Below are 16894 nucleotides of genomic sequence, written 5' to 3' on the forward strand. Positions count from 1 at the left end.
GAGCCCTGGGAATCGGAGGCCCTGAAATCAGGAACTGGGTTAGGTCTTGAGGAGCATTTATGGGGCTGTGGAGGAAGCAATCTGAGCCTTGTACATACCCTGTCATTTCCTGTGGTTTGAAGGGAGCGTTTTCAGTATGCACTCGATGTGAAGTGTTGCTTATCAGGAACTCCCTCCAGCGCCGTGAGTGACCTTAAGAATTTCATCAGGGCTTAAGCATACGTTATGCAAACTCAGTGACTGCAAAGCACTGCTACTGAGGAGTTATAATTAAGAAATATGCATCCGTTACGAACAGAAAGCATGTAGCGGGAGCCGGAAAACATTTATTCTGAAGTCATTTTTCGAAGGGCAGTCCTTTCTGTGGCTCTTCAGTGTCTGGGCTCGGGAGGCTTCCCTGCAGGACGAGGCGGCCAGGCTCGGGTTCCCTGGCAGGCGAGGCTCTGACATGAGTCTGCTTCTGTGCCTTCTCCCCTGCTCGTGTACTTAGCCCTTCGTTTCGTAAAGGCTTGTTTCCCCTCTGTGCTGTAGAAGTATTAACAGCTTAAATATGTGGGAAGTGGGAGGACAGACTGCTTCTGAATCCTATTAAGCGCTATGCTAAAAGAATCAAAATGCTGTATTAGTAAGCTCAGCGTTTTTCTTCTCTGAAAAAAAAAAGGCGGTAGAAAGAAATAGTCAAAATTCCAGAAAGAATCATAGCCAGATGTTTGTCATTGCTCTGCTTTGACTGTCCTAAATATGGCAAATAAGGTGCCTTAGAACTTATTTTTGTCTGACCTCAGTAGTGAAAGTTAGTAATTCACTATTTAAAATTTGAAGTTATTATAGGGTTTAAAAAGAAAGTAATTGAAGCTTTGCAGTTTATGTACCGCTTGATTCTACTCTGTACTTTCAAAACCTGTTATTTCGTGTTCGGGTGCTTGACTCTTGATGCTATGTAGGAATGTGGTATTGGGTGGGGAAAGGTAAAACCATAGCCGTTTCATTGACAGCCTGTTTTTAAAAGGAGGATAGGAATTTAATTTATATTGTAGAAACAACTTTTGCAGTTCTTTTGACATTGTGTCCAATTATATGGAAAGAAAATTGAGTTACAATTCAGCAAAGGAGAAACAATCTGAATATTCCTGTAAGAAAAGTGCATTAAAACTTATATGCATGTAAAGTGACTTAAAACCCAGAAAACATTTAGTAAAATAGTGATCAAGTGTTATCACAGTCCTTGCAATATAGATGTAATAGACCAAGTTCACTGTATGGCTGTGATACATTATATAGGACGTGCATAGATGAGAGCCTCTTCTCACATGAATTCAGAAGGGTGAATGAGGGATGGTACAAGAGCTGCGTTTGTTCAGCTTAACACTGAGTTGGTATAGAGCTAAACTCTTCTTGGGCTTCCTTTAATTTGCTGTAAGCGCACTGAGTAATTCCTGCTTGGAATTACTCTGTCTGACAGAGATCTGATAGGGTAAACCAATGCATAACTTAATAATCTGATGTACATGCAGTGATACAATTCTTCTGTTTAATTCCTTCCAAATGGCTTCCAAAGTAACACATAATCTAATTGAGCAGGTTTTATTTAAAAATGGGAAACGTGTTAAAAAAAAAAAAAGCTGTTACCTTCCTTACTAATTCCAATAACGTGTCTTGCTCAGTAACAAAGGAAATGCTGTGTTAGACTCTTAAACGCTTCTGCAGAATGCAGATGCTCATTTCTTTTTCACAATCTAGTGATGAAAGATGGACAAAGCTGAAATTAGTGTTAGGCCATTCTATCAAAATAGCGATAAGAAATTCTCTGTAGCAAAAGAGCCTGTGGTTGTCAGGGAGCCTTCTCTGAGTGGGTGGCGTGCAGAGCCGGGTGGCCAGCAGTGCCCCCGAGATGGATAATCCTGTAGAATACATAGCGCCTGAAAGAGCGAGAATAAAGGAGACCAAACAAAAAGCAAAGCCAACCCTGGTCAGCTGAAGACAGCTACAGAAATATGGTGTGCTAAGACATGGTTCAGAGCAATTTTTGGTCCGTGTGTACTGAAAAAAGGGACTTGACGTTGAGCAAGGATGGAGCCTGCTGATACCCCGCTGCGTTCAGAGAAACACAACCTTAGGAACATTCATTTAAACAAACAGGGTTGCAAAAGCATACCTTTGTGCCATCTGTTTCCTTGCAACAAAACACATTGCTGGCAAGGCCTTGAATGTTGCCTACGTGTGTAAAAAGGTGAGAATATAAAATGATTGTGTGAAAAACTGTGCTGTGATGGTGATACCTAGTGTAAAAGACGTTTTAAAGCTGTGACGTTGGGTATTGAGGGGCTGACTTGCGGGGCTGAAATCTACAGATTTGAAACAGGCAGAGGGGAAATGCAAGTCAAGCTCTCTGTATGTGAAGTGCCTTACTCCGTTACTCCTAGGTGATCTCTTTCCACCTGTAGTAGAACACTTCTGGTTCTTTGGTTTGCCATTTTATTTTATTATTATTATTTTTTGGAGTGCTATCGCTATTGTGAAAGCAGGTTTGAAAACATCACTAGAATCATTATTGTTAGAAGTTGTTAGAAGTCCCAGACTTCATTAGAAGTCCCAGCCTTGCGATGGAGGAAAGTGGGATGAAGCGAGCTATTAACAGCTGCTCACAGTGATGTTTCCACAAGTGATTCGGAAAGGTCCTTGGTGAGCTGGGAGATGCTGGTTGCAGGTGCACCTTCCCAGCTCGGAGATCTGGGCTGACACGTTTGGCTTCTCTGTTCCTTAAGCTGCTTTTCTGCTCCTCCTGTCTCCTCTGGCAGAATGCTTAGGCACGGTGCTCGATGGAGCCCTGACTCAAAGTGGAAAAGGCAAAACGTGTCTTTTAAAAATGAAAAACCCCAAAGCCTTCTTTGTAGAAGCTCCTTGTTAGAGCTCTCCTGTGAGTCGTTGAACCACAATCATCCCGTGTTCACATTGTCGTGCCCCTCAGTCTGCTGCTCTGGCAGGCTGGGGAAGCCAGCCCAAAGCCAAAGAAGCAGGAAAGTCTCCTGCTGGAGGTGGGAAAGTTAACAGAGCTTCAGCCTTATCTAATCTGGCCGATAGGTATTTATTAACCCATTGCCATCGTGTCGATGCTCTGCTCAAAGTACAGTGAGGAGTGAGGTAAGGACAGTGAGTACAATTTAGGTTACGTTAGGTACAGAAAGGTTAAATTAGGCACAAATGTTTGTAATGAAAAGATAGTTTGGGCCCTTCCTGTAAAATACCTGCTTTGTGTAGATAATCTTTTATGATCTTTCTATTTCCTTGATATTTTAAAATATTCCCCTGCAGTAGGCTTCCTTACAGCTCTGTGCCAGCCTTTTTAGGTATTTTATGTGGGAAATTAGAGGTAAAACAAGTATAGCATCTTCTCTGAGGTTGATCCTCCTCGATTGTTCAGGGCACGTTAGGGAGATATTATGGGGAAGTAGCTTTGCCTATGCACTCTGTATTTTTTAGCAAGCTGCTACATTTGTGAAAAGCTCTGGATTGTTGGCTCTGTCGGATTATTTGTCTGACCCCTGCCGAGCATGAGTGTTAGCCTGGTCAGATCTGGACTTAACTACTGATGGTTGGCATGCATTCGTGTTTCGACTTTGGATAAGTGGACAAAAATGCCAAAAGATCTCTGGAGTATCATCGTGCCCCACAATGAAACCCTGGGTCCAGTCTTGTTGGTGCTGGCTTGGATGATAGTTTTGACCCCAAAGCATAATTGCTGGAAAGAGACTTGCAATTTTAGTAATCTTTTGTGAACAAAGGGAAGCAAAGAATTGTCTGTATTTAAAATGTCTTAAAATAGTGGTGTTGTTTTTTTTTTTAATATATCTATCTGTAGATAAATACAAAATGATGCTGTGCAGGTTCCTAGTGCGCACAGTTTACGTGCATTAGGTGGAGTGGCATGTTAAAGGGAATAGCCGTGGGATACGTGGTATTTTGCACAGCTGAGTAGAGCCTTCTCAGTGGCAAAGCTGGGGGAAATACAGAGATCCCCAACCTCTTCTGATTTCGTAGCTTGGATTGTGCTGTTTTGTGGCCTACGTGAACAAAACGGGTACTGAGATGTTCCGCTATGTGCCCTCACTTCTTGAAGTGGGAAAAGTTTATTTTGAGGATGGCTAACAATGGCATGCTGTCCGTTTTGACAGCAGCCCTTGTTTATAACTATGCACTTTTATCTGGTCTTGGTTTTTTTGTCACCAATGGAGCACATCATGCAGCGAGCTGACAAAGCGGGGTCCTTGGTGTACGATCCGTGTTTAAGAAAGGCTGTCAGTGTGGTGTTGCTCAGCCTTTTAAAGATGATATGAAGTAGTATGCCTTGTAAATACTGTCCCAGTGTTACTGGTAGCAGCACAATTCCCTGTCATTTCCACAGCCATGATCCCCCTGCTGTAGGGATTCTGCCACCCCAGGGCAGATGCTGCAGTCGCTGGCATTCAATTGCTACCAAGTATGAACTTTGGTGCCATGTTGTCCTGTATCCTCTGAAGGTGGCTGTGAGGGGAGAAGAATAGCTCGGATATAGCTGGGACATGCTAATGTGTCATACGACCACCTAAATTTTAAAGCTTGGGAGGGAGCAGGAGGGAGAAATCATGATTATCTCATCCTTCCTTACAGCTGCAGGCTGCTGTCCTCATGAATCCTGAGAATTATTTTGTAGAAGTTTGGCTTCCAGTGCCTGTGAGGGGTTGTGGTCGGGAGATCAGCATGCTCAATCGAGGACCAGGATCTTGAGCAGCAGTGTCCCGATCAGCTCTTTCCAATGGTGTTTAATTTCAGTTTGAATTTCAGTGACTTAACCTCAGAATGTTTTTCCCTGGCAAGTCTAGAGCAGTGTTGGCACCCAAGGCATCGGGGACATGTGCGTGGGCTTTTCTGCTCTCCAAGTGATAAAAGTGACAGCGAATTTCTGCTCGCCTCCCAATAATTTTCAAGTGGATCTTTTATGTGCTGTCTGTACATAGCGCTTGGCAACTGTTTGTTTCTCCAATCCTCAATTGTTATGCTGGTTTTGAAAGCCCCATGTGTCTTATTTCTAGTGCTCCTTATACTTCAGCACTAGAGTTCTTTTTGAGCTTGGGACCATGCTATATACCGAAGTACACATTTCCCAATCTTGTTCACACAATTCCCTCCCTCTTGGGGATCTTTTCCCACATCAACAAATGATTGTTTTCCTACTTTCAGGCATCTGGCAAGTCTAGCCACTCTGGAAAAGCATGTTTGGTAGGTAGAGCTGGTTCATTTGGCAGTGAAGTGTTCCAACACTGCGTGAACCTTTAAATGATCGCAGGTTTTAAAGCTAGCCTTAATTAAGTGAGCCAGGGGCTCACATTTCTGGAATAAATTGGCTGCAGATTCAGTTTAAAAAATCAGAAATCTTAAAAAAAAAAAAAAAAAAAAAAAAAAAAATTGGGGGGAGTCAATTTTTTTTTAATGAAAACATGCTCATTGGGCTATAATTATGCCCAGTATGCAGCATAATAATGTATCTTAAACTAACTCAGAAGTTTGTGTTTGATCTTGCAGTACCCATATTTGAGTAAACTTGATTTCAGTGCTATGTAGAAATACCGTGATACACAGTTGTGTTTTTTTTTTTTAACTCGGGAGGTAGGAGTCCTTTCTGTGGGAGGCTTCTTCTCCCAGAGTCACACAGAAAGCTGTTCTGTTTCCACCTGCGTGTAATTTCATGCTCCCTACTAATTCAAGTTTGCCATAGTTGCAAGTCAATCATAAGCAGTGCTTAAAACAACCTGTGGGGTGCTAAAGAAGAAAGGTGGAGAGAAAATTGTGTGTTTAACTTGTGCCAGTGGTAGTTAAACATATCGATGTCGGAAGAAGCAACTATTTTAGCTATGGAGGAGACGTGTAACAGCCGTGGCCCTGCAAGCTCCTCAACATTCAGCCCTGTTTTAGGACAGATTACCTAGACAAGGGGTGAGAGCACGAGCTGGAACGTTTCAAATGCCATTTGCTATGTAGTTGTGGGCACTTGAACTTTGGAAATGGACTCAGAGTAGTCTTATTGGCGGGAATCTAATGGTAATTATTTTGGTTACCTTGAATGAGTTGATAGTGGCTAGAAAACTGGAAGCAGCTTATAAATCTTGCTTGTGTGCTGCGTTGGTTCCTGCAGCTCTTGTCTTAATTCTGGAACAAATCTGGATGGCCTTGATAAATGACAGGTAGGAACTGCGATGGTATGGAATGGCAGGAGGATCCTGTACAGGATGGTCCGATCCACTGACATCGTATTTTGTATGGCTGGTGCTCTGCAAGTTGGTAAATGCACTCGAAACTTTTTTTGCTGTTGTCTTAGTAAAATAAGCTGTAGTTGGGACCTGCCGGTATATGAAAGCCAGCAAAACAAATACATGTATTTAAAATACAATTTTCTTCACAAACTGTTAAAAGAAAAATGAAATAATCTTCTATTAAAGCATACAGTTACTGTTAAATTGTTAGCTGTTCAGAAAACTAAATTGAAATGGTGTTTAAGCAGTATTTGGCTGAGCACGTGAATTATGTGAAGTGATACAGGGTCCCAGTAAAGACATGTGTTTGTGTGTGGGGAAACAGGGACCATTTCCATATCAGCTATTTGTTCCAATCAAAGTTGAAGAAACTTTAAAAGTACTGAAGGAGGGGACAGTTATTTTCACTTTTCCAGCCTGTGGATTAAAAATGAAATACGGAGCCTTAAGCTCCTCTTCTTTTAGCCATGAAAATCTTGATGTCAGTGAATGGTATTCCTTGCCATCTTGTATTATTTCCTTCTTTCTAATAAATGTGGTTTAAATGCGCAGCCTGTATTCATAAATGCAGTTTTTGTTTACACATGGCATTAATGATATCGTAATTAATAGGGAGTTTTGAAATGCTTTTGATATATCAAACTACATTTGGACAGAGATCTAACAGACTTTAAAAGGAATGTAGATAAACAGAGCTATAAAATCACTGAATTGTTTGTGTGTTTCTGGTTAAGAAAGGAAATAACAAGTTTAGTGTAACTACTACGTATAATTGCTGATTGTCGTCTTTCAATTTGCTAAAACATGAGAAATATTTTTTTTCATTAGGAAGAACACTAAAAGTGCACCAGAAGGAAAAAAAAAACACACCAAAAAACAAAACCAAAAACACCTCCATCTATGTGAAGGGGTCTTAATCTAATTCAGTTTACTTTTCATGCTCAAGGCTCTCTTTGGCTGCTAGCGATGCACTCTGTCCTGGCCATTTGTCAGTGGTGATCTAAAATATAAACTTCTTCCTTTCATGCATATACTGTTTACTGGAGGATTTGGTCTCCAAACAGTTGCAGATTTCTCTAACACAAAATCCAAGGTCAGCTGGTATTTGCTGAAGCTGGAAACCAGTGGTTCCTGCTGTTCTGGCTCACACAAAAGTTTCCATTCTATACCTCTGTTTTATAACTCTCAGTTTTTTCCAAACTCTTGGCTTTTGGACTGAATTTTTTTTCTAGCCTAACTGCTGCCAAAAGTGGATTTCGTTTTTGGAAAGCTTGAGCAAGGGCGGTTTGTCCATTTTGGAAAATGAGAGGAATACTCTTTATAAAAATACTGTGTTTTGGTTTGTTTTGTTGTTATTTTTTAAGTTAAAGTGCATAGAAGTAGAAAGTTAAGATATTCTCAAAGACATGTTTAGGAGTTTGCTGAGGAAGAATTGGTTTCGATAATATTGAAATATGGTCCACTGAAAATCATATGCTTTGTGTTCCTAGTTTGTTTTTCTGTCTTGCGAAGCTAAAATGGTCCAACAAAGGGAGGATCTGCTAGGTAGGCAGTAATATATCATATTTAAGAAAATAGAAAGTAACAGTTGGGATTACAAAATGACAATAACTGTTGTTCCAACTCCTCATTTTTATTTACTTATACTCTTCTGTCCTAAAAATTGCTAACACTGAATGTATTGACTGACTCTTAAAAAAAGTAGAGACCTTGTTCTGTAAAGAAACTACAGTTTAAAATGTTTGCTTCTATTTCTTTCTGATACTGGTTTTATGTAAAAGTTATGTTACTTTTATACTGTTATGAAAACTTTTTTTTTAAGAAGTGTCCTGTGATGCTCCCAAAGGTAGAAGCAGCCAAAGCTGATCGTGGCAGAGATAGATATCAGATTGCTGAACAAAAGGCTGCCTCGTTTTTCGGTGTAAAAAATTCATCCAAGCTAGGTATGTCAGCAAAGCTTAATTGATATAATGTGACTCTCAGCAGCACGATGTATGTTATGCCGTGGGAAGTTTGGTTTGCCCATATTGGAGGTCTTGCATTACATCACAGTATGCAGTGCTGAAACAAAAGTGAGATCACTCAGGTTCATGTCAATTTTTATGGAATCCCCCCGTATGCTTGTAGGAGATGTAGGAGGGCCTGAGCATATATGGTGATGAATATCTACTTGCATAAAAACTTCCAAATGTCATGTTTTCCATGCACTCATGTTGAATTTTCCTGTTCTTTCCTTAGCTCTCCTGAATTTGAATTGAGTTGTGCCTCTATTTCTAAATACCAGAAAATGCACGAAGGTGCAAGACTGGCTGTGGTGGCTGTTATTTCATAGGCAGCTAACGTCTGGCCAGCTCTTGGTGGAGTTATTCCTTATATCCCTTTTTTCTCTGCTCAGTTCACCTGCCAAATCTTCATACTTCATGAGAAAGATGATCTATTCATTAGTCATACATTACATACAGTAATAATTTCAATTTCAGAATGTGACAGCACTTTAAGGGGGGGGGGGGGTAGTCATATCACAAAGCCTTAAGAAAACTGCAAAGCTTTAGTTGTTGTGCATGTAGTCTGAATGCATTATTCACCCTAAATTACAGGCATGGGATTGCCACACAGGTGTTCTGTTAGTGCAGTGACAGTGTAACGTACCCATCCCGATACCATACTTCCATGGCTTTAAGAAGTTTTCAGGCTTGAGCTGAATATACAAGTTGATTTGAAGAAAAAAAAATTCAGGGCTGGGTCACTGGGAGAAGCTTTTGTTAGCTGCCTATTTAATTTTTTACACTTTGTGTGTGTGTGTAATAATTTAGTAATTCAGTAATACCATTAGTCATCATCTTGGCAGCATATAAAGAGTAATTGAGAACTTTGGAATGGAAAGTATGCTGTGTTGTGAATTTATATTGAAAATGGGACCTTTCTGCATTCATGCAGCTTCTTGACCTGACGTCAAAGTTACAGTAATTATATAATTACTTAGAAGATTTACTTTCTGCTGCTTTCATGCAGATAAAACAATGACATGGAGCTATCCACTGCAGAACTGAACATACATTTCTGTAAACTTCAAAATGTTAAGAAGCTTTTCAGAAAGAATGGTTATAACATGGCATATTGAAATAGATAAATATAACAACAAAAAAAGAGGAACTGAATATCTGTTAGAAGAATTTTCCCACTGGATTTGAGACAGAATAAAATGTTGTGTTCAGTCTCAAGCTTTTGTAACTGATTTTTGTTTAATATATATATATTAAAATGGTACATTGTTAACATTGGTCTATATTTTGAAGGAAGCACTATGAAATTAAACTCAGTTTAGAGTGAGTTTTTTAAGCCGTTGCTGTAAATGACACCTAAATTTATAGTTGAAAGCCCGATTAAAATAATTTTACACTTTTAACATCTGGATGGTACCTTTAGAATTTAATCAGTTGCAACAGTTTCCTCTTACTCTGTTACTCTGTTACCAAATCTCATTAATTTTCCATTTCCCAGAATTTCTCCTCCTTCTGTGGTGGATGATCCAAATAGTCGAATTTTCAGAATAAAAAGATAAAAAGATTTTTTATCACCTGGCTATAGCGGGCATTGCGCGGGAGCAGCGGAAGGTTATCAGCCATGAGGTTTTGTTTTGTTTTCTGAAATGGCAGAATGTTTATGCTAATACTACATTGATTTGTTTCTAAATTTCAGGGGAAGGTCTCATTTAGAGGTGGTGAGGCAGGGCAAGCGTGTGTTTCCTTCGTTCTGTGCGTGGTTTACATGGCGCCCAAGGCCTGGAGGCCGGTGTTGGGGCTGTCTGTGGAGGCCGGTGTTGGGGCTGTCTGTGGAGGCCGGTGTTGGGGTGTTGAGGCTGTCTGTCTGATCCTGCCATGAGGCCAGGAGCTGGAAGCAGCAGCGTGCTCCTGTCTAAAGACTCAAATGCAGCACTGAAAAGGCGCTATTTGGTCTTCTCAGGGAAGAATGCTCTTCGGGTAAACTCGAGGCAGACTGCTTGCAGAAACTGGGTAAAAATGTTTCTGTAATCAGAAAAAGAGGAGAGCACTTCTCACCGTGTTGGATCTCGTCTGCTTACCTGCAGGTTTATTTGGGGGTTTCAGCATCAGAGGCTTGATCCAGTGGGATACCAAGCAACTTCTGGAATTAATGCTATTTGTGCCATGTGAATTCACCTGACTTGTGCTTCGTACTCTTGGTTGCCTTCATGGGTAAACATAACTTATGAAAGCGTGGATGAGAGAGATGAGCTGATTTCTGCTGATTTCATATCGTTTTCTATCCTTTTATTTCTGTACTTTCCTCCTTTGTTAAGGCACTGGATGCAGTCAGCTGTTCATGTCAGGTAGACTACCAGTGCTGCTTCAGACTTCCAGTACTGCAGTTGTCATACTTTCTCACTGGAGTTTTTTTTTGAAGTGATACAGAGGTATTTTGAAGTGATACAACCAGATTGCATGGTTCTAAAAACCACTGCCAGTCGGTCTGTCTTGTAAGCAGCAATTCCTCTTCAATTTTTGTGAATTTCAGTAATGCAGAGTGATTTTCCCAACTTTCTCTATATTTTTTTAAACCCTCTTATTTTAACCAAAAGGACTTGTTTTTTCATTTGCACATTTAAATGACTTACTCTATTACTAATTATTTTAATACCTACCCTCATGAAAAAAATCTACTGTTCTGAGTTTAGAGAGTCAATTACGGAACTGTTTGTACCTGTTTTACTGGGAAAACTGTAGTGTCTTCTGGAGCTCTAACTTTTCCAAATAAACGAAATCTGAGTGACATGAGTGCCTCAGGTGTGTTTAGCTGGAACATCAGTGTCAATGAAAACAAGCCAGAGTGGGGGAGGAAATGATTTTGTGAGATGGTGGCAGATTTCCCTCAGTGGTTTGTGACGGCCTACGGCGCACGGCATGGCCCGGCACCACAGTCGGATGCCGCCTCAAGCGGAGCTGTGTGCCCTCGCTCTGGGTGTGCTGTGAAAACTCCCTCTTTCCACCTGCGCTACCACAGCTGCTTTCTGTCAGCATTGGTTTTGTGGCGTTGCACGCAGCTTGCCTAAAGGCTGGGCAAAGGGTTGGTGGGGAGGGCTCCATCGCAAGCAGCTCGACAGAGACAATGTGGCGTGCTGCAGTGGTACGGCTGGGGGAGGCAATCCCGCTCCAGGCTCTTTTCAGTGGGGACAAAAGGTGTCACAGCCCCTGCGTCAGTCAGTTTTGGCTGGGGGAGAGCCACAGTTGCTGGCTACACGGGCGGATTGTTGCTAGTTCATTGAAGGACCCACACATAGCTTGTGGCTGATCTTGTCCACTCCCATAGATAAGGTCAGGTAGAGATGGCCTCCAGAGGCCTCCAGCATCGCTGGCTGCCATTCTGTGGAACTTGGCTGTATGTACACTCTGTCTAGGGGGTGTTTGCTCATTACAGTAGCAAAGGTGGTCAATGCTAATGTGAAAAATCTTTTCTGTAGTTTTTTAAAGATGTCATATTCTATTTCTAATTTGCTATAAATTAGTTTGTCTTAATCTCATTGTATTTTTTTTCAGTCCAAATATTATGGCCAGGCTTTATTGACAGAAGTTTACAAGCATCTGAATTTGAATGAATCGGACTACTTTGGAATTGAGTTCCAGAACATCCAGTCATATTGGGTATGTAATGTTTCCTGACAAATTCATTACAATAAAAAGTTTGAGTGGATGCAGTTGCTTAAGTGCCAAAAGTGCTGGAGTCTCCTGTAGGATTCTCTTTGATTTATTGTAAATCTACTTCACTCATCAGAACGGTGTCAACTAATAAAGTAGAGGGGGAGAATCAGATTCTGTATCTTGTTAAATCTCAAAAACATATAATGCAGTTATGTAGCTGCTGATGTTTCCACTTTCAGAAACATAAATAAAATCCTCCTTTCCTCTAAAAATTAGTAACTCAAAGCGTAGTCTGCATAGCCCTTACAAAACTATATTAAATGTGTAGTTTTGGTGGTGGTGACATTCATATTCAGTTAATTCAGACTTCAGTCAATTTCCCTGAAGAGTCATTATGTACCTCTCTGCAATACATACAGGCCCCAGCAGCTGTATAGGCCTGCATTCACTTTTAATCATTGGTCTAGATAAATAATAAGATTCTGTAAGCATCCTAATTGATTATCCTTGCAAGGAGGGCAATGCAGCTTCTAAACTGAGTGGTGTTCTTAAAATGGGGCCTTTGTTCTCTTTCTCTATTATGTTTTCTACTTCTAGGTCTTACATGCAGAAAGTATGACTGAGATCATAGAGAATGCTAACAGCACTAATGCATGCTGCTTTTGAGCCAAGGGACTACAGCAAAGCTTGTTTAGTTTATTTTTCTTTTGCAAAGCTTCCAAAGCGTTTCTGGTAATAAGGTTCATAAAATCCTCAGCTCTTGCAAGAGAAGTGACTGATAAGGACCTCACCTAGGCCATTGCTCTGTTACAGCTTTTTTAATGTCTTTTTGTTTGGGGGGGGGGGGTTAAAAAAAAATAAAAATAAAGACTTCAGTACTCAGAATACATCATAATAGTTTTATGGTTACTAGAATGAAAACAGTTTTTCTTTAAAAATCTGTTTGTTCAAGAGAGAACAAAATTGTGGGAAATGAATGAAGAATAAAAATATTTAAGTATCATTCTATACGAGAGGGATGGACAGAGCATGGAAAGGAAAAAACTCCGGCCTTGTCGCATCGCCCAGATCTTCTGTAATTCTGTACTTGGGCTTCTCTCTACTGTCATGTTTTGGCATGGTTTCTGTGCACCACCTCAGCATTGGTGATGTGCTTTTGCTGAAGTGACTCTTCATTCTCTGTCCAAATGAGCTTTAAGCATGGATCAGTGATTTTTGTACTGATACATGATAAATGTCAATTCAAATGGAAAGTACTTTTTTTTTAAGGCAAAGGAATTGCTGCATTGCTACAGTGAGGAAAAAATGCATATATATTAAGTACTGCTTAAATTGAATTTACTTTTGATGTTTTCTTATTGTATTCAAATGAATGCCAGTTTGTAATTTTTTTCTTTAATTTCAGATTTGGCTGGAACCTATGAAACCTGTTATTAAACAAGTACGGAGTAAGTAGTTTTAAAAAAGGAAGTTTTTCTTAATTTGCATCTACTTTATGTGGGCTGCTTTCATAATTACTACTTGATTTACTGGTTATTCTTCCCTGAAAATTGTATTTGGTAGGGATGATAATGGTTCCTGTTTGGGCATGCAAACCTGATGTTTTTAATATGTAGTATGTGGTGGGTGGAATGGAAAATTACTGAGCATATGATTCTTCCTCTGTGATAAATATCTAGATAGATCGGATCAGCTGATGTAAAGTTAGTGAAACATAACATTTGGTGTTTGTGAGCTTTTCTAAGTTGTGTTGTCTTACAATGGAGAAAAACAAAAAGGAATATTCTGGATTTTTAAATCCATTGTGAGCAAGGAGGTAACATCTACAGTCGTGATCCTGTCTGAGAGCTGATTAACTTTCACAAGGACTGCAAAAGCTGCAATTGCCTTCTCCATTGTTCTGCCTTGCCAGGCAAAATTCAGAGCTTGTTAATATTCAGTGAATTGCAACATGGTGGGTATTCCCCTTCTCATTGTCAGAAATTCTCTAAAGTCTCCTCAGGAACAGCTTCACTGAGAGAGCAGAGGTAGTGATCTCTAACCGTGTGCGTGGAGAATGCCACAGTGTGGCTGAGGCTGGAGGCACCTCTGGGTCCATCTCGTTCAACCCCTGCTCAGTGTTCATCCCCTCAGGGTCCATGGACATACGAACGTCCAATTTGCTCAAGTGTTCCACGACCTGATCCCCTTCCACCAAGGGTACGCTTGCCTTGCTCCAGCCTTTCCCCCAGTCTGGGACCTGGGATTCTTGAAGGCCAGCCAGTCTTGCTGCTAAAGACTGAGGCAAAGCAGGCATTCAGCACCGTGGCCTTTTCACTATCCTGTTTAGCCAGGTCTTCTGTTTCATTCAGCAAAGGGCCAACATTTTCTCTGATCTTCACTTTGTCACTAATGTAGAAGTCCTTCTTACTGCCATTGACATCCCTGACCACTTCAAATCTCCATTTCCCATTTAAAAAAAAATGTTGCTGTGTCATCTTTTTATATACTCCATGCAGTTAGGCTTTTTGTTTGTTTGTTTGTTTTTCCATAGCTGCCTACTGGAAGGATTTATGTTTTAGTCAAAAGATCTGGTGGAACACAGGTCTGTGATACTGCTTGGTTACTGCTGGATTCTGCTTTCTATTATATAAATAGGGGAAAATCAGCCTTAGACAATAGGCCGATGGCCACAAGTTCACTCATAATACATATATTGTCCTAAAATGGTCTGAGACCATGGGGATATGCTAGAAATTATGGCTGCTCAGCTCTTTGGTGACCTGCCACCCAGGTTATGTTGCCAGTGACATTGAAAGTTGTCTTTAAAAAAAAAATCTGTCGTCTTAAGCAGTAGAGTCTGTCACATGCTCACATTTTGAACCCAATTTTAAATTTGTATGGTTTTGGTAGCTCAGGAGAGAGCCCTTCTTCACTGCTAGTAGAATCCCCTCCTGGCTTTCTGCTGTTTTAAAAATTTAAATATGAATGTAGAGCACCTTGAAAATGTTTACAATTAAAAGGTTAATTCCAAAAATAGTGATTTAGGCTATTCCTTCATTGAATCCAGTAGCAGACATACAATGGCGTTAGGAGCATCTTTGTAAAGAAGAGTTTAGACAGTACTGTTGAATAAAAAGCCTTCACAGTTTTGTTAAGGTTCTTGTTTGGTTGTTTTTTGTTTGTTTGGTTTGGTTTTAAGTTTAATAATTTTGGGATTAACTTTATAACTTTCTTTTTTAGCACAGCAGTATAAGAATGCTAGATGTTATCCTGGGCTTTTAAGTTAATACAGTTCAAAGATGGTAGTTTACAGAGCGGATGGAGATTGCTGTGTAATTGTATGCACGTAGTTCTGAATCTCAGATATGCCCTCAAAAATAAAAACATCTAGATGAACAAATTTACATTCAGACTGATCTTAGGTGATGACCTATTTTGAGATGTATGAAACTTTTCTTTGGTATGATGTGGATTTTATTTTTGATTAATTTCAGCAGGAACATACTCAGTTCTATTACAGAACCATTCTGGTACATTGCGTGAAGTGCTTTGGTTTATGGTCTCACAGGGGCAGTTACGTGTGCCTCTGGGGGTTTGTATATCACAGGGACATCTCCACGGAGCCCATTTGTAATGCTGCAGGTACTGTGCTGCAAGTCAGACAATGACCAATTTGAAAATAGAAAAGGATTTCCATGTTTTGATCCAAATTTAAATCACTATGTATGCATAATTTGCCGGGGATGGACAATTTACAGGGAAGGGGGTTTCAAATTTATGACACTGGGTTGCAGCAAGGATTCAGTTCACATGCCCATGCCAAGAGGGAAAGAATGATTCTGTATGTGGCTTTTCAGTGCGGCGGTGTGTGGCTTCCAGGTGTGCTCAGCATCAGCTCAGCGTTGCTCCAGGGGAAATAACCTGGCAGTTTTCCACAACTCTAGTGTCTAAATGTAGTATTTTTGAAAGGTTTCCTCCAGATGTTTGGGAATATTAAGGGGGATCTTGAAGCAATGAATCATTCCTCTGAGCAGCGGGGGGGTAAAGGTTGTGAGCTGGAACCTTTTCTTGGCAGCACCATGTGCCGGTGCCTCCCCATCCCTCCTCCCCGGGGGCTTTCTGGCACAGCTAGTGCTCACAAGTGCATATCAGAAATGCCTCAAGTGCAGCCTAGATGGAAATGTCTTTCTGGGTTTTCCTTTGTGATGAGTGCGGATGCAAACGCCTGCTTTCCTCATGGGCACACAGTATGGAGATGACATTTGGGCACCATCTCTGAGGAGCTGCCGGTTTATAGAGTGTGGTGGTCACTGTACCCCAGGGTAATTTTTCCTGATTTTTTGTTTGTTTGTTTGCTTTTAGATTTGGCTTCTTACAGTACATTCTGCATCTTGGTAAAGACTGGTCCGGTGTTTCCTTGCACTATGCTAAAAGTCTTTTCCTAGTTATAATGAAAATAATTTGTAGAGAAAAGGCAAGAATAAAAACAAAAAGAAAAGTTGTGATACAAAGTGCCACAAAAACAACTATGCAGTTTTATTGTCATTTAACACATGTAGCATTCAGAAGGCTGTCAAAATTGCTCCTGCAACAGTATTTTCCAGTTGATTGGTGTGGTTAACATGCATGTCTGTTTTTAACTTTGTGGAGGTTTTCCAAAGGCTAAGAGCAATTTTGGGAAATTGAAGTAAAGTGGATTTGTTGGTGGTGTTTTTTTGGTTTTTGTTTTTCCTGGTTCATTAACACCATATATTTTCTGCATTTGATGTATCTCAAGAATTATAAAATTCTTGAAATAAGGTATTAGACTTTGCCAAATGTAAACCTTGTGTATAATTAGCAAGTTTAATTTCCAGCCTCTGTTTCTAGATATCACGCCCTAATTAGGGATCAGTGGTTTAGCTTTTTCATTCACCAAACCTGTGGTAACTCAGGCCGAGCTGGCTGTGGTAGTCTGAAAGTTAGTTCTCC

At 40.4% G+C, this 16894-nt stretch overlaps 1 protein-coding gene across 7 annotated transcripts in view; it reads left to right on the forward strand.

The window, feature by feature from the left end:
• FARP2 (FERM, ARH/RhoGEF and pleckstrin domain protein 2) overlaps positions 1 to 16894 on the forward strand; it is an 80287-nt gene that overhangs the window by 10885 nt on the left and 52508 nt on the right. For all 7 annotated transcript variants that reach the window (XR_010833670.1, XR_010833671.1, XM_067002664.1 and 4 more), the window contains exons 3-4: positions 11840 to 11944; positions 13347 to 13389. Coding sequence is in view for 5 of the 7 variants with exons in the window: in XM_067002664.1 (XP_066858765.1) it covers positions 11840 to 11944; positions 13347 to 13389 (148 nt within the window). In the remaining 2 variants the exon portion in view is untranslated. The remainder of the gene's footprint in view (positions 1 to 11839; positions 11945 to 13346; positions 13390 to 16894) is intronic.

The sequence above is a fragment of the Anser cygnoides genome, chromosome 9, assembly GCF_040182565.1.
Source record: "Anser cygnoides isolate HZ-2024a breed goose chromosome 9, Taihu_goose_T2T_genome, whole genome shotgun sequence".
NCBI classification, from domain to species: Eukaryota; Metazoa; Chordata; class Aves; order Anseriformes; family Anatidae; genus Anser; species Anser cygnoides.